The 22,351-nt window shown below is 49.9% G+C and overlaps 1 protein-coding gene across 8 annotated transcripts in view; it reads right to left on the reverse strand.

Annotated features, from left to right (window-relative positions):
• The window catches only part of AFAP1L2 (actin filament associated protein 1 like 2), a 107,091-nt gene that overhangs the window by 27,077 nt on the left and 57,663 nt on the right, over positions 1 to 22,351 (reverse strand). For all 8 annotated transcript variants that reach the window (XM_058544054.1, XM_058544050.1, XM_058544049.1 and 5 more), the window contains exons 2-4: positions 12,820 to 12,948; positions 6,889 to 6,963; positions 5,433 to 5,527 (exon numbers count right to left, since the gene is read on the reverse strand). In XM_058544054.1, the coding sequence (XP_058400037.1) occupies positions 5,433 to 5,527; positions 6,889 to 6,940 (147 nt within the window). In that variant the 5' untranslated portion in view covers positions 6,941 to 6,963; positions 12,820 to 12,948. The remainder of the gene's footprint in view (positions 1 to 5,432; positions 5,528 to 6,888; positions 6,964 to 12,819; positions 12,949 to 22,351) is intronic.

Here is a 22,351-nt window from a genome sequence, read left to right on the forward strand (position 1 = left end):
AGGTCTACAGGAAGAGGGCCGTCACAGGCCAGGCCGAAACCTGGGTCCCACAGTGGATCCTTCTACCTCCATCTGGCCTCACACCGAGAGAGCTGACACAAGGCCCAGAGGCAGGCTCGGAACAGCTTCCAGCCCCGGCAGGTGCAACACCCAACACACAGGAAGGAACAGAATAATCTGCTCATTTCCTAAGCAGACCAGCTGCTGCGCTGGGCCTGCAGATGTGGCCGCTCAAGGGAGCCAGCTGTGAGCGGCACATCGGGCAGGGCCTCTTCCTAGGGATGAGGGCCTTGCCAACAGCTTACGCAACCAATAGCTGCTGCTGGATGACCTGTCACCTTTGCTGCCATGAGCCTGGAGAGATGTCTCTGCTCCTCTAGGCCATTCCTGGTGCCTTGGTCAGCCTGAGAAAGGGCTGCCCAAGAGACCCAGCTGTGGTCCTCCGAGAGCCAGCTTCCTGGGGCCTGAGGGGAAAGCAGCCCCTAACCTGGGCAGCGGCAAGGTCTCTGCAGATGGGTCCTGGGGCTCACACTTCCCGAGCTGGCTGGGCCTCCAGCTCCAGCCTCCCAGAAGCCCCACTCCCATCAGGTGGGACCTTTCTCTCCAGGAGGAGATGGATTCCATCTAGAGAGAAGCTCGCAGCACCCAAGATCCAGTTCCTGTCCAGATTCCATTGATTAGAACAGGAGAAAGAGGGAAGGAACCCTTCTGTGGGAGCTCCTCCTGGTCATTATCATTACAGGGGCTGTCACAGGGGCCTACTGTCCTATCTGGGGGTGGAGCACCGGGGAGTGTTTTGTGTGGGTCTCCCAAGCCTCTCACTGTAAAATCACCCACACATGGATCTATACGGAGAGGCAGTATGCGGCTGTGGTAGGAATCGGACCACCAAGGCTAGGGTCTGACCCTGACACTGGCACATCCAAGCTGTGTGACTCTGAGCAACTTACATGACCTCTCTGGGCCTCAGTTCCTCCACTATAAAATGGGGAGAGTAGAAATACTGTCATGTGGGTCATTATAAGGATTAAACTGTGCTCAGCACTATTAAATACTCAATAAATATTAGTTTTTACCAACCTAAAACATAAAATATAAAAATATCAATCAAAGGGAGAAACCTTGCATGTACATGTTGGGTGGAGGAAGAACAGATGTCCTCCAGGGACACAGGGAAGATGTTTGGTTTGACCTGTCTTATACCAAACTCTGCCTCGTTAAAGACAGTCCCCGCCCTCAAGGCTGTCTGAGCGAAAGATCAGGGCGTGGTCAAGTTCAAGGGTAAACCGATTTACATAAGAATTCAGAAGAGAGTCACATAATTACACAGACACAATGGCCTATTATCAGAGGTCAAAGAAGCAAGAGATCCTCATTTCCTAGGTTTAAGAATAAAGGACTATTATTTTAATTATCATCATCATTCTGATGATGAGGATTGTGAACACTGAATGCAGAAGACATGACTTCAGAACCTGAAGTAATGTTCTGCGGCTTCACAGGCAGAGGCGGGAAGGAAGCCACGCTGCTCAGCCTGCTTTGCCAGAGGCCGGCAAACTTCTTCTGCAAAGGGCCAAATCGTAAATACTTGAGGGATTTGCAGGCCATTCGGGGTCTCTGATCTCAGCCATTTAACTCTGCTGTTGTAGTGCAAAAGCAGCCATAAGTAATCCATAACTGAATACGTGTGGCTATGTTCCAATCAAACGTTCCTTATAAAACGCAGGTGGCTGTGGATTTGGCCAGGGGCCTGTAGTTTGCCAGTTCTGATTTAGATTAGACATGAGAGCTGAAGGTGAGGGGTGGGCCAGATGACCCGAGGCATCCCTGCAGTTTTAAGTTCTGCAGTTCTAACCTTGCACTCTGCCCCACAGTCGAAGGTTCTGGGTGGGGGTTAGCGAATCCAGGCGGCCCCAGCTCCCCAGACCGACCAGGCGATGTCCTTTTGTGGAGTAAGCCGTTTCCCTCACAGAGCAGCTCACTTAAAACCTGCACCAATGCGTGTTCAGGCCTCAGAGGGGAGATAGGGTGGAGACGGCTGTGCTAGCCAGGAGCATAAACAGTGCCAGCAAACATCTGTTTCTCCTGCAGTGACCACAGCACCTGGCTGTGCAGACAGCGGCCTGGAAGTGCCACAGCTGCCTGAGTCACTGGCCACGCCCACGAGGTTGCTCCAGACCCCTGGCTGCCCCTTCCATTGCTGGACGGGTCTGCTGTCCACTGACTGTGTGGGGGATGGAGGGGGACCCGAGCCACCAAAGAAAGAATCAAGACACCCTGAGCCTGGGACAGAGGCCACACTCCTGGCCCAGCCATGGACACTGAGGACCTCAGGCAGACATCCAGCTTCTGCTGCAGCCACCAGCGAGCCTGGGCCGGGCATTCAGGTGGACAGCTCTGGGTTTTTTCTGTCTGAGGAAGACAGGTCACAGGGTCACCCCAGGCTCAGGCTGCCACGCTCCCTCCCTTCCTCCCTCCCAACTGCTGCTGCTGCTCTGGATCTCCTCCTCCTCCCTCAGAGCCAGAAGACACAGCTGTTCCCCACTCCGCCCTGACGCCACTCCTCTGGAGGCCTTGGACTCAGAGTTATGGCTGCTTCAGCCAGACTTGACCAGAGAGAGGCCTAAGGGAGAACTGACGTGTGCGTGCGTGTGCATGTGGGCAGGGACGGGAGAATCTGGTTTATGCCACCCCCTTCCTCACGCCACATCCGGAAGCCCCTGGGGTGGGGGTGGGGGTGGGCGCTCAGGACAGAACTAGGAGGGACTAGCAAAGGGAGTTGTACTCAGCACCTCTTCTTAGCAGAGAAATTCCATAGGAGAGAAGACTGTAAAGTCAGCTCGCTTTGCTGGAAACCTCCCCGGGGCCTGGAGTTTGTCCACAGGAACAATTACTACATGTCTGAAAGGCCGCCCCGGCATTGTGTTATTCTTGGTTGGTGACGTTTTCCCCACCTCCAGCACCAGGTTTCTCTCACCGGCCTCTCCTGGCCCGGAGCGGCCCCCACTCACAGCCGTCATGGGAAGCCTGCTTCAGGAGAAGGCCACTTGCCGTCGCCTTGCTCGGAGGCCTGCGTTTCATATCATATCATCATATCAAAGAGCCTTTGGGGCTCTTTGTGTCCCTGCCACAGGAGACTGGCCAAGGAGCAGTAAAAGCCAGCGATAGAGCCCCCCAGACTCCTGGGACTCGCATGACTTGGTCACTCGTGTGTCCTCCATGTGTGTAAAGCACAAATTTCCAGAGCAAGTCAGCACCACCCGGCCCTCAGTGCCTAGGAGACTGGGCCTGGTGAAGGCCCCTCCCACCAGGTGTGGACCCAGGAGCAGCTGCCCCAGGGGGTGGGCAGTGGCACTTCTTAAGGCCCTGGGTCAGAATCAGACACTGAATTCAGGATAGGAAAGTTCCAGCCCTGGCTCAGAGCAGCCGTCTCTCCTGCCCCACGGCCCAGCGAGAGGTGCCTGGGACACAGCAGAAAACCACAGCATCTCCCACCTGGTTAAAGCCAGCAGCACTTGGATGGGAGCAGAGAGGACGTGCCACCTCCCCCACACTCTGGGGCCGAAAGTGAGCGGCGCCTGCAGCTGGAAGGAACACAACTTGCACCTCTACTCTGCTAAAAAGATGAGCTTAAGTCCAGAAGGCCGCAAAGTAGCCTGGAGGCCAAGAACCTACATTCAAATCCTGGTCCTGCTACCTCCCAGCGGTGGGACCTTGGCCAGTTGTTTTAACTTTCTGAGCTTCTGTTTCTTCATATGAAAAACAGTGACAAAAATAGGCACCCCTGATGGGTGGTGAGGAGGATCGTGTTTGCAGGCACAAGCGGGGCAGCGGCTCAGGGCGGGGCAGTCACCAGCATCATCAGCATCATGGCGGCACCTGGGACTCAGGCTCAGTCCATCAGTCTCACCTGGCCTGAGATGAAGAGTCCTCCCCAGCTGTCACCCGGCTCCGGGGGCCTCATGTGATGGGACACTGTCCCAGGCACTCCAGAACTGCCCCACCAGCTGTGGCTGCAGGAAAGCAGCTTGAGGAACGTTGTCGTCCCTCAGGAAGGCATGAATGAAGGGGGCCGGATGGGGGTCAGGACCCCCTCAGCAGTGACCTGAGCCCAGAGATCCAGTGATGGATGGCTTGGTGGGCACTCAGTGATCATGGAGTCACACAGCTTCCTGCTGGCGCTGACCCCAGGACCCCTGCCACCCATAGCAATCCTTCCCAGCTCTTGCTTCACACCTCTCTAGGAAGCCTCCCCAATCAGATCCTAGAGAGGAAAGAACTTGGGTTCAAATTCTGGCTCTGCCCCTTCAAGGCTGCGTGACATTCAGACATTATAAACCTGCTGATTCTCGGTTTCCTCCCTGAATACTAAATGTAGCATGCCATGCACAGCCTTAGTCCACTGAAGAAGACAACCTCATGAGAGAGATGTTCACATTCCTTTCACTTAAACACCAGGAAACAGAGAGCCAGAGACCCTAAATAACTTTCTTAAGGTCAGAGCTAGTACGTGGCAGAGCTGGGATCTGAACCCAAGCCTGTAGGATTGCACAATTCCTTCCTTCCATCCATCCCTCCAGTGTATGCCCCACTGTGTGCAGACACAGGACATGAAGCACTAAATGACAGACACAGTCCCTGTCCCAGGGAGCATACATCTGGTCTGGGAGGCAAATAATAAACAAGACTGTCTCAATGGTGGCAAGTGCCATGGAGGGGTAACTGGGTGGTAGGACCGACAGTAACTGGGGCATGGATGGAGCTGGGATGTCTCATGTCGGCAGGTCAGGAAAAGTCAGTCTAAGAATGTCTGCGAGATGAGGAGGGGGCAGCCACTGAAGACCCAGAGCCGGGGAAATGCAAAGTTCCTGAGGCAGGACCGACCACGTGGTGCAATCCAGGACCAGAAGGGAGGGCAGTGAAGAGCAGATGTGACTAGGCTGGAGATGCAGCTAGGCCAGATGGTGTAGGCCCTGGGGCCACGTTAAGGAGCGTGGATGTTTTTTCCTATGTTCATTGAGAGCTATTGGTGGATTTCAAGCAGGAAGTGCAGTGTGATATGATTTACATTTCTAAAAGGTCATCACAATGTCCAGCCTGAGCCGGTGACCACAGCTGTACAAGGCTCCACTCATATGGTGCTGGGTAAAGAGCCTGGCACAGCCTCAGACACGTGGTGGCACTTGCTAGAGGCCATCTCCCTCATCTCCACTCCCATTACCCCTAGCATCCTGAGTACAGTGGTCCGGAGGAAATGATGTCGCCTACAGGCACGCTTACATTTGCTCTCTCTCTCCCAGTGTCTTGCCCCATGCCCTGCACACAGTAGGTGCTCAAAAGATGCAGACGTTTGGTGGACTGGCCCCTGTGAAAAAACTGGAAGTTCACGGGGCCCAAGTCAGGGAAATCAGGGGTTTTGGACCAACACTTACGATTTTGGGTGGCGGGAGGTCCGGGAGACTCTTCTGAGGGGCCGAGGAGTGCTGGCTGGGCTCCCCGTTGGTCAGAGGGCTCTGCTCCTCGGGTGCTGTGGGCAGCAAGCAGAAGGCTTTGGTGAGGGGCCCAGCCTCACAGCAGGGTCTCATTATCCAGGAATGTCTGGTCACATGTGCCGTGAGTTCTATTTGAGCAGGTGTTAATTACCCAGGCAGGCGGTCCCCAGAGCCAACGTTGTTTTTCCTCCAAGAATAGGGTGCAGTAGTGCCCCAACCGTGGCAGATTCCTCCGAGGGAACTGGTTTGAGGTTTCTGGCAGGCTCTGCACCTTCTCCTCCACCTGCCCCATGTCAAAAATGGTCTAGCCACAGAGATTTAGTGAGCAGAGTGGCTGCCCGGGGGTCACTATATTGAGCCTCAGTCAGCACCGACCCTGTGATTATGGCTCTTTCCACCCGTTTCCCCAGAAGGCAAACAACCCTGGGCACGGTGGCTGCCTTAATGCAGATGAGTTCTGCTGAGCCCCAGGCTTGGCCATGGGGCGGGAGGTGGAAAAGCCACACTGGAGAACTTGGCCACCAACCCTCTGTGTGCTTTTAAGGAAAAGGCACCAGAGGCTCTTGTGAGCATGACCATCTCAGTGGTGGCCCAGCCAGCCCTGGGACAGACAGGATCAGGCAGATCTGACCTCACGGCTTTGGTGGCTGATGTCTGGAAGCCAAGCCTTTAACAGGACGGAGCACTTTGGGGTGCTGTGTTCCCTCCTCTCTCTACACCTTTGCATTTGAGTCACAGGCTCAGGAGTTGGGAGACGGGGCTTCTAATTGTCCTCCTCTGCAACTAGGCAGCTCTGCAAACCTCTGGGCCTCCCTGGGGTCCTGCTAGACCCACTCCTGAAGGTTTGCGGAGAAATGCAGAGAACGGAACAAAGCAGAAGTGTAAGACACCATGGAAGACACAATATGTCCTTCCAATGGAGATAAAGTGTTCTGCCAAGAGTGCACCTTTGAACAAAGTCTTAAATACTAAGGCAGTTGCTGACATCACCATTTCCTCCCCCTGGGACCCCCTACACACATAAAATTCAGACTTCTATCAAAAGACACAAAGCTGGAACCGTGGGATCAGCACCATCCACAGCTGCTTTCTTAGAACATCTGAATTATGACTTCCTATTCCTGGCATGAGGCTGGGAAAAGCTGAGAGATTTTAGGGACAGATTCCTTAAGCACGAAGGGGACGAGAGACCTTTAAGAGGCAAGGAGGTGGCCTGATGAATATCCCAAAATACATCAACCCAAAATACCACCAACCAAAATGTGACTTCCAAAAATAAGTCCACCAGGCCTGGCTGTGGTGCTGGCTGGGAGGAAGGAGGGTGAGATGGGACCCAGCCTTATACCTTCCCCCCTCCCGGGAGCTGGCCATGCCATCAGCAGTCCTAGCCCTGTACCTTTGTCTTGGGAATCGGCATTCTGTTGCTTGTGGACCGTCACTTTGTTCATATAAATGTACTCCTCATCCGAACCTGCAGAAGGGGGATGGAAGACACAGGCTTCATGGGATTTCATGACTGGAAAGGACTTCTAGAGTGAAACAGTGTCCCCCCAGAGACATTATCATCAGCTTGAGTTCCAGTAAAAGTACACAACATTTTGAGTTGATTGAAGGAGTCCATTATAGAGAGAGTTGACAGATTTCCAAGAAAAGAAATGCCAAGTTGCTAACTTTTATTTTTCTAGCCTTGGGGAGGGCAGGGTAGGAAGAGCGAGGGTACAGAAGGAAAGCTTCAGGAATAAAAGTCTTAAGTGGAAAGGCACCCATACCTCAAAATCTGCCTCATATTCCACCAAGCAGAGATTTCTTGGGGTTTCCTAGCATTTCATTTAAATTGTAAAACATTTCCTATCAATCACTCTCAACCTAGTCTGAATTAGTTGCATGGGCTAATCATTGATATCTATACAAGACAGGTTACACTAAGGATCTGGAAGTTTAGCTCCCAGGCCTCTGGGTGGGGGTGCCATTGTGGGGGCCTGAGACAGCCAAATCATGAGCTCTGGGTTTGGAGGGGTGAATGTGCTGGGAATTGGAACTGGAGCACCACCAGCCACCTGCTCTACCTGTAGATGGTACTCTGCAGCAGAACAGCTCTTCCTCTCCTTTAAAATCATTTCTGTGCAGGTTGTCACCTTTCCAGTGCCTCTCTGGGCAGAGAAACGGTAATACTTCCTCAGTTTTTAATGTCCCAACGACCCTTTCTTCAGAAGCCTGTAGAGGAAGCTCATCCTAGTGTCTTTCCTCCTGGAAATGCATTTCCTAGAAACTTGCAGCTGATAAATTCCAGTGGTTAGAGACGGTGTTGCTGAGCCAAGGGGCCCCATTCAAACCCCTGGCGAAGGAGGCAGTTCAGTGTCAGTCTGCTTCACGCCACAGATCGCCCAGACTCCAGCCAAAAGGCCTGCAACAGAGAGCCCTGAGAACCCAGAAGAACAGGCCACATGGGTCTTCCGCCATCAGCCCTTGGGATTGCCACCCCAGTGCCCAGCCCTGCCAGGACCAGCCAGCAACGTTACCCCTATACCACAGGCTGCAGCAGTTTATGGGAGGGAACTATGAGATCTAAACGTAGTTAGCCACAACTTGCATACTTCCACTGACGGAGCCCCATAGGGGCTGGGTCAGGACATTCTCCAGGGCAGGGCACAGGGGAAAGGCACTCTGCAGGGGGAGGCAGGAGATGGGGGGTGGGGGGAGGTCTCAGCCAGGCTCTGCCATTAACGTTGGAAGTCTGAGCAAAACACCGAACCCGTGAGTCTTGGTTTTCTTGTGTGCATTTTATAGAAAACAATTGTGACGATAGTGTCTGTTTCTACCTAACTCTTAAGTTTTCAGGAGTACAAGACTCAAATATTAGGGAATTTGAAAAAGTAAGATAACCTCATAACTAACAAAGATGAAAAACGACAGCCTAAAATGTGGGAAATAACTCAAAGGCTCAATAATAGGAAAATGATGAAATGAACCATGGCCCATCAACATACATACCAGCATATCACCTTTAAAAATAAATGGATCACTAGAGACTGTGTAGAATGGCACAATCATTTGAAGGTGATTTTGGAGGATCATTTAATTTTAAGTGTTCAGACTCTTTAACCCTGCATTTCCACTGCCAGAAATTTATCCTGAAGATAAACTCCAGCATGTAGACAAAATTTTATTTGAGGATGTTCGTTGCAATATCGTATGAGATTCTTTTTTTAAAAAAGAACAGAACTGAAATGCCCATTAATAGGGGCTGGTTCAATATTACTGTTCACCCATCAGTGGACACCACTCAACTGTGAAAAATAATCAAGTAGCCCTACGTCTGCTGTTTACAAAGATATCCAAGGCTCACAGCTAAATTAAAGGATCATGTTTCAGAGTAGCAATAAAAGAAAAAGTATGTGAACTGTCGACACACAGAAATGTGCACGGGCAGCAATTCTAAACATAAAAATAATGTAAAGCAGAATACAGAGGAAAAGCACAACTACACGAAAATATTCAGATGACACTGATAAAGATCAAAAAAGGAAGCGAAGGAACGTAAATAGTGTTTAATGTTCATTTTATGGTCATCTCTGTTTTCATATTGTTGACTAAGCCCACATTCCTGAAGAAAAAAAACTAGGCAAGATATTGCTGTTATTAACTGTTGTATTCTGAGCAGGTGCTTCCTCTCCAAGACGGTGATTTGTAAATTGCAGAGAAAATTCGCACTGGCCACCTCGCGAGGCTGCATCCTCCGCCTTGGGCACTCTGCAGGCCGTGGTTGACTAGGTTTTGATTCTCAGGGTTGCTAATCCAATACCATCCAGGTTGGTAAGTAAGAGGATCCCAGGACCGTCTGCAATGTTGGAAAAAGCCCAGTGAACTTGGTCCTGGAAGGGAAGGCTGCCGACTGTCCTATGTCTGGGAGGCGGCAGCCGTGGGCTGGAGAACTTTCTATCATTCTCTCCATTTTCAGAAGTGCACGGAGCACCAGCACTGTGTAAGGTGCTGGGGATACAGCAAAAAACAAAACAGACACTGTCTCTGCCTTTGTGAACCCAACAGCGCAGGGGCGGTGGAGAAGGGCAAACCCAAATGGGATAGTTACACAGGTGTGCGGGAAATGACCACGGCCGCAGGTATGGTTGGAAAGGAGGGCTCATCGTGCTCTGAACAAGTGTGTGATTCCTGCAGGAACGACCCTTGTCTGCAGAGGGTGGTCTTTCCCAGCGAAGTGGGTGAGGGGTAGGCAGGAGGGACATGGACCCTCCTTGCTATGGTTGGACAGACAGAACGTCTGACGCTCTTCCCATCAGAAGGGCAGCCCCTGAAACTTCCCCAGAGTCTCTGAGAGGGGTACCAGGAGGCCCACGGCCCTCACGGGTGGAGGCAGGCCCCCAAATAAAGAGACCTCAATCTGTGCCTTGACCTCACCACCCAGACAAAAAGCAGAGTAGAAAATTTGTGTTACAGTAATAAAACAAAAGACCAGGAAACCCAAATGGACAGTTCCATTTGAAAAGTGTAAACACACATACACTTCACCCCAAATGTGTAGGAGTAAACAACAGCTCAGCCAGTGTAGACCACAGGCTATCTCGAAATGATCAGTCTGTCTCCACCTGCAAGTTCCATCAGGCTGAGCTAATTTTCTGGAAGACAGTGAGGCAGTCCTGGGAGGTTGAGAGAGGAAGGCGGATGCTTTAATTTCAGGGGGCTTTGGATTCTGTCCTGGGCAGCACAACAATTAATCTGATACAGGGAGGGGAGGGGTGGGAGTATAATGGTTAGGTATACTAGCCCAGGCCCAAGCCCTGGCTCTGCCACTCACGGCCATGTGCCTCGAGCAAGTGACTTTCCAAGCCTCGCTCCCTTGTTAATAAGACGGGGATAACACCAACTCTCTCACTTGGGATGAGGATTAGATGACGTAATCCATGTCATTTCATACATTAATTACAATGCTGGGACATGGTAAATTACAAAAAATGTTAGCTGCTGTTATAACCACTCTGCAGTCTGAGAGGGTGCACAGAGGACCAGAGGGGAAGTTCTCAGCCAAACAGTGGCTATTAATAAGTGGACATCAACCTTGAGAATAGACGTGGCAGCCACAGGCCTCAGTGTGGCCGTGCACGTGTATCAGTGGTCTGGGTGATGCTCTGGGGGCGATTCACACTGGGCAAGCCCGCTGACCGATTCTCAGCAGCCTCCTGCAGCCCTGCAAGCTGCAGAAACCACGGTGTGGGGGAAGACCTGACTTTGTGAGAACAGAACATACAATGATCAAGGGTGAAACAAAGGTCATCCTACAGGAGGCTACATGGCACGTTAAACCAAAAAGAGGACCCAACACAGGGGGCTCTGAGAGAGGGGTAAGACCCAAGAACCATGGTCCAGACCCCATCCCAGAGGTGTTCTTCATCATTGAACATTCTCAGGTTGGAGCACATCTCAAGGGTTTTGGGAATGTGCTTTTTAAAGGGCTCACTGATGAATCCTTTCATGGAGTGACTCATCCCTCTCTAACTTACCTGCTTTGTAATGTGGACTTCCCAGGCGCCATTCCCACCTTTGACGTGCTGCTGACCGGCACTCACAGGCCAGCAGACGCTCACTACGAAGCCAGGAGGAGCCTGAGAACCCAGGGGGACCCTGGAGAGCTGCAAAGGTGATGGATGGGGCTCAAGGAAAATGAGAGGCTGAGGGAGCAAGATCATTCCACCTGAAGGGAGGGCTTCTGAGCGTATAGCAACATGCTTCAGCTTTATGATTGTTATTCAGAGAATAGAAACTAGTTCCACAGGGAACAAAGAAAAGGAAAAGGGACCCTGAAATGTCGCCTGGCGGATTCAGGTTGGACGGAAGGGAGAACTTCCTGACTTGATGGCAGGAGCAGGTGCATGCCCCTTCCCTGGCACAGATTTAGGCTGCTCCTGCTGTGAAGCAGATGGATTAGATGGCCTCTCACAGTCCCTTACTGTCCCCACACATCACTTTCAATTCTCAAATATCCGATATAAAAATAAACAACTAAACTGTTATGACTTCAGAAGAAGGCTTTTCTTTTTTTAAAAAAAAAATCTGAATGTGCTAGAAATGAAACCAGATGTCCATAAGAAGACTTGTACAAGAATGTTCAGAGCAGCCTTATTATTCATAATAGCCCAAATCTGTGAACAACCCAGATGTCCATCAAGAAGTGAATGGATAAGCAGATTGTGCTGTATTTGTAGAATGGAATACTACTCAGCAATAAAAGGAACAAACCACTGACACACCCTACAGCAAATCTCCTGAGCAAAGAGGCCAGACATAAAGTACATACCGTACGATTCCACTTATATGAAGCTCTAGGACAAGCAACGCCTTGGGGTAGGGCTAGGGAATTCACTGGGAAAGGGCAAGAAAGAACTTTCTGGAATGACAGAAATGTTGTATGTCTTGCTGTGGGTGGTGGATACGCAGGTGTATACAATTGTTGAAACTCATTGAATTGAACACTTAAGATCTGTGTACCTGCTTGTATATAATATCTATCTCAATAAAAAAGATAGAAAAAATTATCAACTCAGGGTTCTGTGATTTACAAAGTCTTAAAACTACATTTTCCTGTTTTCCCTTGGGCTGTATGACATTGGGCAAGTAATTTAAACTCTCCAGGCCTCAGTTTCCTCATCTGTAATAAGGGCACCAACCTCATAGGGCTGTCTTGAAGATGAAACAAGTTAATACGTGTGGAAGCGGGAAGTGCTCAATTAAGCGTTAGTTATTATTATAATAGTTTATTGTCTCCTCTCTACTCTCAACCAGTCAGGAAAAGTGCTTTGAAAATTCTTTGTTTAAAACTCCACTCATGGGCTGCTGTGTTGAGGGTTCAGAGACTTCTGGGGTTCCCATTCACATCACATTACTCCTGCACTATTGTTATGGGCTGAACTGTGTCCCCCCCCCAAATTCATATATTAAGTCCTAACCCTCAGTCCTAACCTCAGTATCTCAGAATGTGACTAAAGACTTGAAGAAAAGGTCTTTAAAGAGGTCATTAACATTAAATGAGGCCAACATGACCAGTGTCCTTATAACAAGAGATTAGGACACAGGCATGCACACAGAGGGAAGATGCTGTGAAGACGGCCATCTACAAGCCAAGGAGAGAGGCCTCAGAAGGAACCGACCCTGCCGACACCTAGATCTCAGATTTCTGGCCTCCAGAACTGTGAGAAAACAAATTTCTGTTGTTAGGCCACCCGGTCTGTGGGATTTTGTTATGGCAGCCTAGTACACATACAACCACCTTTCTGGTTCCACAGGGACCTCTCTGAGGACCCGGGGCCACACTTACTGCTGCTCTTGGTGTAAAGCCGGAGGAGCTCGGCCAGGCCACTCTTCTTCACCTCGGCTGTGCTGCTCAGGTTCTCCTGGTCGAGAATCTTGAGGAAGTCGTCCAGCTCTGTCAGCAGCTGCTCTAGGGCTAGAAAAAGAAAACAGAAGAACCCTTTACAGTGGCTGCCTTCTCTCCAAAGGCCCAGCTCAGATACACCTCTGGATCCCTTAGCCCCCCACCATGGACCCTCTGGGTCCTGAGGGGAGGGGTTTGGGGTGAGGTCTGGCAGCATGGGGGAGGTCCAGCCAAAATGTGGGACTCCCAGTGCCAGGGTGGCAGAGAGAAGGAGACAGGCCCTCACCTTTAAGATGGCCTTCCTGGGCCACTGGAGTGACAGTGGCCAAGGTGGCCCATTCAAGCCCATCAGGTTATAAGACTCTGGAAACAGGCTTTTCTTCTTCAATAAAGGTCAATCAAAATAGCTCAGGGTCTGGAGAACTTGAACACAGATCAAACCCACAACCATCAAAAGAAATGCTGTGGTTGACCCAGTTGTTAATCCTTTCCCCAGGGATGATGGGGAAACACCGAGTCACTCCGAGGAGATGAAACAGTGATTGTTCTGTTCTCACAGAAATATGGACAACCCATCAAAAGCCACACTTGGGCAAACAAAACCTTCCCCTGAGTTTCCTTAGTGATTAAGCCACCTCAATTGCCACCGAGTCCAGCATCACTCCCAAGCTGGTTAAGGGCTCTGGGGCTACAGATCCAGATGTCAAATACGGTTCTCTCAAGGACAACCAGGATAAAAAGCACTTGCCAATTTCTAGTTGGAACCACCCTGCAGAAATGCTAGTGCAGAGGGCAACAGTCTAGGAGCAGGGCATTCACATTATTGTTCTTGTTTTTTTGACCTAAGTCTCTATTAAGAACAGGACACTGCATTTGCTGATGGGTTCCTCATCTTGGCTCTCCCTGCCCCGCTGGCTCTCCAGAACATGTTCATTAATGGCAGCTGGCTCCTTGGGGTTCTAAACGGTGCTTTCCAACCCTGGCTGCATTGGGACCACCTGGAGAGCTACTAAAAATCCTGATGCCCAAGCCACACCCCAGCCTGATGATATCAGAATCTCTGCAAGTGGAACCCAGGCCAGAGGCTGCACCTGAGGGCCCTGCTCCCAAAGCAGCAGCCAAGAAGTCCAGACTTGCCCTGTATCACCTGCTGCAGGAATTCCGAGCAGTCATGCAATTTCTCCAAGCTCATTTCCTCATCTGTAAAGTGGAGAAAACCACGTGGGCCCTGCCCATCTCATGAGGTTGTTGTAAATGACACAAAATCTGTGAAGCTCTTCACAAACTGTGCTTGTGAAATGCTACACTAACCACACGAAGAGTGTTGTCTTCATCATCTCTTCTCATCCTGACTTTTCTTCTCACCCCATGGCATCATTAGTTATTTCTTATTCTCCACCAATAGCATTCATCTCTAAGCTCCCCTTTAGAGAAAAAACAAAACCTTGCAATGTGACATTCCCCCACCGCACCACACAAGGGAGAGGAAAGAAAGGAAAGTCACCTCCTCAGAGAAGCCTTCCCTGACCACCCTTCTAAGCAGACATTTCTTTTTATTTTCTAACTCAGCTGCTAACTCCTGCCTTCATAGCCCTGACCACATCCTATTAACAATAAGAATATAAAATATTTTTGAAATAAAGTTTAAAAATGAGTAGAATCAATGAATAAGATAATGGTTTTATTCATTTTGCACATTTTTAAATTGTATTTTTAAAATCTTTCTCATCCTAGTCTAGTCTATTAGCTCAATGAGAGCTGGGATCACATCTGTCTCACATCTTCAATACTTCACACCGTTATAAGTGGTGACTGAACGTTTACAGAATGAATCAGTAAATGAATGGATAAATTTCTTAGGCACCTACTAGTTCACAACTCTAAGAGGTAAGCATTATTATGCCCATTCTGCACATGTGGACCTAGTGGCCCAGAAAAGGCCCATATAGTCCCACATGGCCCATGGCAGAGAGCTGGGTTTGCTACTTGACTCCAAGCCTGAGTTCTTGGCAACACCCCACCCAGTGCCTCCACGTAGGGCCTTCTTCCAGCCTCCCCCAAAGGCCTGGCGCCCAGAACCGAACCAGAGCCCTAGACTATCCCTCATCCCCCTCATTAGAGAAAGAAGCCCTCACGCTCCCCTGGTTCTAAGAGAGGGCCCAGGGCCTGTTTCTGTTCAAACACCTCCTTGAATCTTAGTGAAGAAGTAGCCTCTGAGCTCCATTCCTGCCAAACCAAACTCCCTGGAATGAATATTGCCATTGACGGTGGGAGAGTGGGAGGAAGGGAAGGGAGGGGGAGTGAGGGGTTGTTATTTCAGAAGAAAGCAGTGATGACAGTACCAGCACACGTTACAGTCATATCAAATATTGGGGTTAGCCAGCTTGCTCAGATGAAGGGGCACCACCTCTGGTAGATCAGAGCGCTCTCTCCCCAGTGGGGGTATTCCTGAAAGAACCTGCCACAGCTGGAGAAGAAACAGAGAAACCTGTGCAGTGTCCTGCTAACGGATGAGGAATCAAGCGGGTTCCACTGGGGTCTGTGTGTCCTCTCCCCTCTGGCTTGTTGAAAGCAAGGAGGTAAAATGTAGCCAGCGGCCCTAATGCTGCCTGTGATAAAGGCACCCGTAGAGCCCGCCGATCAGTAAGAATCAGGTGGGACCCCACGGTGTGCCCAGCACTCAGCCGGGCCCTCAGCCTGAACTTCCTGGGAAATTAAAAAAGAGATCAGGATGCCCGGGTTCCCGCCTTTTGGAAGCTCATTGGCAGGACAAGACCAGCACAGGTGAAGCGATTTACAGACCAAGACACCATAAAATTCAAGAATCAAGCAGGGGACATCAACTTCAAGTGTGACAAGAGATCAGACAAGACCCCGGCAGGCTTCTGGAAAGAGGCGGCAGCTGGGTAAGGCCTTAGGTTGTTTTTTGCTCAGTTTTGTTTTGTTTTTAATAGCTATTCATGAGCTTCCTGTTGGCTGCAGGAGCTCAACAGGCTAAAAAGCCACGAGCTTAAAGAAGTCACACCAGGAAAAACACAGCATAAATATCAGGAAAACGACACTGAGCCTTGAACTCAGCTCCAGTGGGTAAGGAAAAGTGAAAGGCTTGGCAAGGCAATTAGGGTCTCCAGCTGCATTTTCCTGACTTCTGAACTTCCTGAGGCTGTCCCACTGCTGCTGCTTCTGAACAAAACACAGCAAAGAAAAAAAGCATGAAAACTGAAAGTGTCTTCATATCCACATCCTCAGCTCTTCCCAAAAGCTGCCCTGATTCCTGGAAAACAGCCTTTGTTTATTCTCACGTGAGCAAATATGTACTAAGGCCAAGGGTGGAAAGCATTGTGCCTGGCTCTGGGGAGACAAAGGTGACCTGGATGGGGTCCCCAGCCCTTCCAGGTGCCCCAAGTCTGGAGAGGGGGAGCCCAGCGAACACACAGGGTGAGAACAGAAGGAATTCAGGAATGTCTCCAAGGACCAGGAATGCACCGAGGAAAGAGACAAACTCTGGGGTTATCGGGGGAGGAATTTATAAGCTGGTCATTGAGGAATGAACAGGAACTCACCAAGAAGAGGCAGATGCATTTCAGGAAAAGGGAATGAGATGCTCAGAAGACTCAAGCACTGAAGGTACACGGGAGTTTGAGAAACCACGAGTAGCTCTGGGTATCAGGGGCACATGCAGCATGGGGACGGGGGGACCTCCAAAGGGAGAAGCTGGGCTCTGAGACCAGAACTGTAGGATCAGATCATGTGGGCAGATCATGAGGGCTTTATTGGCTTTGCTAAGGAGTTAGTGCTTATCCTGCAGGGCCTCTGGGCAATGCAGAGCGGAAGGCCATGCAGGCTGTTCTTCAAGCAGGCTAGAGATAGAATAACTCTGCAAACAGTGGGGAGGATGGGAGGGGACCAGGGGACTGGGAGGGGAGGCAGGGAGGCCAGGTAGATGATGCATTAGTACAGATGAGAATCATGAGGATGCGACCTAACCACAGCAGCCGGGGGCCATGCAGGGCACTGCGCCGCCACAACCTCCAATTCTCACAACCACCCTGCAAGTGCACAGTGGGGGAATGGGCACCTGAGGCTGAATTACAACCTGACTGGGTCACATTCGCAGTTAGCAGTGGCACTGGGGCTCAAACCCAAGTATGTCCAAGTCCAAAGGACTTGCTATGTGCCGTCCTCTGACTGTAGCCATTCCCTAGAAGCCAGGGAGGTTTATCTGGATCATGGCCTCTGCTTCCCGTTCCACCAAACTCTACCTCTCCATGAAGACGAGGGGTTGGATTCGAGATGTGTGACAAGTAGAAGCAACGGGACCTGGTGATAATCCCATTAGACATAGGGCTATAAGAGAAGATGCCCCTGGGTGGCTGAGAGATGCAGAACGCCGTCAGACATACAGGCTTGAGGACACTGCAGTGAACTGGGCAACTGGGCAGCTGTGGTCTCTGCCATCGGGGAACTGAGGGACCAGGCAGATGAGTGGGGGGAGCACTAAGAAAGCAGACAGATCCTCCTTTTCCTCTAAACAGCTATGCTAGGTGAAGGATAAGCACCAGGGTTGAAGAAATGCAGGACCAAGAACCAGAGAGGGTCCCAAAGCCTGGAATGTCATTTCCCTTCCTCCCCGGATCTAAGTCATCCTTCAAGGTCCATCCAGGCCCCTTCTCCACAGAGCCGCCCATGACCAGCGGCACTTAGCTCTCTTGCCAGCTTTTGCCTCCCGAGATTTCTTACTGCCAAAGCTAGCTGTTCATGGTTGTCTCTGCGTGTGCCGAGTCCATATCTCGGGTTGGCATGACCTCTTTCTGGTCAACGGTCAGCTTTGTAGGTTTGGGCCTCTGACGAGCTGCTAAACAAAGCAGAGGCCAGTAATTCTCCTGGATCATAACTTCTGAGGTCCTGCTACAGGCTCTTGGAAATAATCAGCAAAAGCAAGACCCCAATTTGCGCCAACCCTGGTGATATTTTTCAACCCTCCGAGCTCAGAGGGCTGGGCAATCCCTTGGAGGAATGTGGCTATTTCATTGAGGCTCTGGAAGGAGCTCATCCCGTTTCCCTTCCCCCTACCGTGCTCCACGCTTCTCATTTTGGTCCCTTCCTCGTCCTCCAGTGGAGGGAGGGAAAAATAAGTGTGTTGTTCGTTCTGGAAACTGTAGGCCCTTGTGCGGGCTTTCCATCCTGGCTCTGTTAAAGTTCAGAGTTGTCTGCTCAGGGTCTGACAAATCATCAATAAGATTCTTGTTCAGGACTTCCAGGGCCCACGCAGAGCTGGATGTCAACTGCTCGATTCACTGCCCTCGGCGGTGGCGAAGCTCTGCCTCCAGATGACCTCCTCCTCCGGTTTTCTCATCTAGAGGCAGTCTTGGTTTTTGGTCACTAGGTTCCCAACCATAAATGTCTTCCCAACATGCCAAAAAAGCTGCTCTTCACGGTTCCCCTGCTGTTTTATGCACACATTTTTATTTATTCAGCTGCATTTGCTGAAGACCCACGATGGAGCATGATTTTCCTTCCAAACATGAACCTAAGCAGACTAATTCTTTTAAATATGACATGCATCCTCCTCTTCCCCCAAATAGTTCCCAAGATCAAGCCACTGGGTATATTATCCACATGAACCCAACTGCTGGGGACCAACCAAAGTTATGAATCTGGTAAAAGTTTCTGTGCATCACATAGACGCAATGGAGGGTAGAATGCTGAGTAGATTCCTCCTGATCAGAGAGAATCCTCGAGTTCTCAAGAATGAGCTTTTGCAAAATACGCCCCTTCACTCTGCCTAAGAAGGGAGACATCAGACCAAAGCCCCTCTTCTTTAAAAATGTCAAACATGGACCTAGCCTTTACCAAGTTCCTGCTGTGTAACTGGCGTGTTAATAGGAAGTGGGTTTTTTTTTTCTTTTTTATGGTGGTGATATACACATAACATAGAATTTACCATTTTAACCACTTTAAAGTTTACAATTCAGTGGCGTTGAGTACATTCACAATGTTATACAACCATCACCACTATCTAGTTTCTGAACTTTTTAATCACCTGACACAGAAACTCACAGGCAGTCACTCTCCATGTCCTCCTCCCCCAGATTTGTGGCAACCACAAATCTGCCTTCTGTCTCTATGGATTTTCCAGTTCTGGATATTTCATATGAATGAAATCATATAATACGTGGCCTTTTGCGTCTGGCTTCTTTCACTTAGCAGAATGCTTTCAAGGTTCATCCATGTTGTAGCATGTATCAATACTTCGTTCCTTCTTATGGCTGAATGATGTGCCATAGTATGGATAGACCACATTCTGTTTATCCATTCATCATTAATGAGGAAGTGGGTTTTTTTAAAGAAAAAATTTTTTAATTGGGATATAATTTATATACAGTAACATCCTGTTTTCACTGTACAGTTCTAGTATTTTGACAAATGCACTCAGCTGGGGTAACTATCACCACAATCAAGATATAGAACATTTCCATCACCCAAAAAAAGTTCCTTTGTGCCCTTTTGCAGGCGACCCCTTCCCCACTCCCAGACCCTGGCAACCTGCACAGCTTTTGGAGTCTAACTCCTTTAATTTAACATAAGGCATTTGAGATTCATCCATGTTGTTGCATGTATGAGAATTTGTTTCCTTTTGATTGATATAATATTCCATTATATGGATGTAGGAAGCACATATGTCTCCACAGATCCATATACCTCCTCTGCTGGGTGCTTCTGCACAGACACAGCAGGTTCCTGTGTCTTGACACATTTGTCATGCTCTTTTTTTTTTTCCTTTGAGGAAGACCAGCCCTGAGCTAACATCTGATGCCAATCCTCCTCTTTTTTTGCTGAGGAAGACTGGCCCTGGGCTAACATCCGTGACCATCTTCCTCTACTTTATATGGGACACCGCCACAGCATGGCTTAACAAGCAGTGCGTCGGTGCGAGCCCGAGATCCAAACCGGCGGACCCCGGGCTGCCGCAGCGGAGCGCACGCACTTAACTGCTTGTGCCACTGGGCCACCCCCTTGTCATGCTCTTAAAAGTGTCTTCCTGCTGACTTGAAAGGACATGGCTGCTTTCAGTACACTTAACAGATGACCACTCAGGGGCATGCGTACAGAAGGTAAAGCAGTGATCCTCAGCAATGGCTGCACACTAGAATCACCTGGGGAGTTTAAAAAATTCCTGACGCCTGGGTCCACTCCTAGACATCTTGCTGTAATTGCTCTGCATGTGGTCTGGGCCTCAGGAGTTTTCAAAGTTTCCCAGGTGATTCTAATGTGCAGCCAATGTTATGAACCACTGAGATAAAGGTGTGATTATTGCTTCACGAAAAGTCTTTTTACTCTATAAAATTATAAGATTCCTTAAAAAATAAACTTCCATAGTGCTTCTATATGACTCAATTCTGATTTTACATGTAGAACTTTCTAGGTTCATGCCTGTTATATAAAGTCAGATACACTTGAAAATACCTTTTCCCCCGCTAAAGTCCTTCCCCTTCTGGACAGTAAGGGAAGCAAGGACCAAAATGTCCATATGTTGACACATCACTGAAGTCAGTTCTTCATCCTGCTTAAACAAGTAGAAGCTTCTATCACTGACAATCAGCCCCACCAAAGATGTGCAGGCTACCCCTCCAGCAGGCAGTTGTTGATCCTGCCTGCTTGGACCCCAGGAGACTGAGCCAGAAATGTAAATAACTTTCTCCAGTATAAATACTCCAGGAGTTTTTCTTTATCTCCATCTCCAAGAAATGGCGAGGAGGAGAGGGTTTTGCCTCATTTACTAGCACTGTGAATGCGCCGCTCCCCACTGAGCCTGACCTTCGAGGTCAGCTTGTCATCATTTTTGCAAAATCTGCTTTTTCTCACCTATCTTGGAGTCTCATCACTTAAAACACTTTCCCCAAGAAAAGGCCGCCCTCTGCATTCCCAGATGAGCTGTGCCGGCCGAAGAGATGGGACAGATGCTTTGCTGCGGCTTGCACTACTGGAAAAACAACTCGAGTTGCTCACTGGTGACCTCTCAAATGGAACAAACCTCCCCAAGAGCAGAATTCCAACCACAGCTACGGAGCCAGCTAGAACCAGAGCTGCTCAGATAGGGCCCTTTGGAAATTCATACAATAACAGCCGAAGACGTCAAACCAAGCACAGCACAGCGAGGCAGAGCGGCAGCCCGAGGCCTGCCAACGGCCACCTCCACTCTGCCTCGGCTTGCCCAGAAGCACATTAGTTGGCGATTCTCTCGTCTTTATTGTTTTCTATTTGTCCCATGAATGCAAGTCCTTGGTCCTCAATGAAACTGAAAGATCTGTGTAGGGACCCCATCTTCTAGTTTGGTTTCTCCCACTATGCCTAAACAGTGCTTTGCTCAAAGTCAGTGCTTGGAAATCATCTGCTGAGCATAAGATTTACACCCCCCACCCCCCCAATTCCAGTCCCCACCTGGGCCAGTTAACATCTCTGGAATAAGCACCCAGAGGCAGCCCCTGGCAGCTGATGGGGCGGGGAGCACATGAGGCATCTCAGCCCCGGAAAACTTTCTCAAGGGTACAGGTGGGAAAGGCATAGAGTCAGCGGCTCCCCTCAAGATCAGGAACCCAGGGTCAGAGGAGCTCGACCCCCAGGGCACTCCAGCAGTTTAGGGGGGCACACGAGGGCGGGGGCAAGACACTCAGGTTCTAGCAGCCACCAGGGTTCAGGCCAGACAAAGAGGCTTTGGGGCCCAGGAGGCCTCTGTTCCCAGGCCCAGTTAGGACATTCCTTAAATGCAATCTGCCAGAAGAGTGGCTTCATTCAGACTTGGCGGAGGCCAGTTATGTGGGTGGGAGGCACAAGGGTTCCGCTGGGTGGCTCCCTGCGTGGCAAGGCTGACAACTGGCACAAACCATTTCAGTCTCTGAACCAGAGGCTGTCGGGGTCACTCGAGTTCACATTGGAAATTTGGGAAATACTGTGTCTGGTAGACAAGGCTGGAAAAGAACAATGGTTCTCTCTCAGTGGAGGGGTAGGGGAAATGGTTCATTCCCTCTTTACACCCTCCCCTATTCCTCAAAACAGAAGAGCAGTGAGTTCTTACAGGGAGACAAGACACCACTGCAGTGGCTGCTACACTTTCAGTTTCAGCTGCAAATTTAGGCTTGTCCCTGTTCACTTGCTATTTGTACTAGAGAAAAAGGACACAAACTAAAGATGTATGGAAAGAAAAAAAAAAAAAAATCACCATACCATTAGATTTCCTGTTTCTTTCCAGCATTTGGCAAAAGTAATGAAACCCCATTGGACTGATGTGCTGGTGGGGGCTTCTTCATACTGTTCAGGCCTCTGCCCCCAAGGAGGTCAAAACCAGCCCCAGCGATCCAAAACACCACCCCCCTGATCTTGGAATCAGCTGGCAGGAGGCTGCCCCCCAGCCTGACTCAGTGCCCACCAGCCCACACAGGCAAAAGCACCTCCTTGGGGCTCCAAAGAAGCTGGG

Source organism: Diceros bicornis, chromosome 6 (assembly GCF_020826845.1).
Source record: "Diceros bicornis minor isolate mBicDic1 chromosome 6, mDicBic1.mat.cur, whole genome shotgun sequence".
In the NCBI taxonomy this organism is placed as follows: Eukaryota; Metazoa; Chordata; class Mammalia; order Perissodactyla; family Rhinocerotidae; genus Diceros; species Diceros bicornis.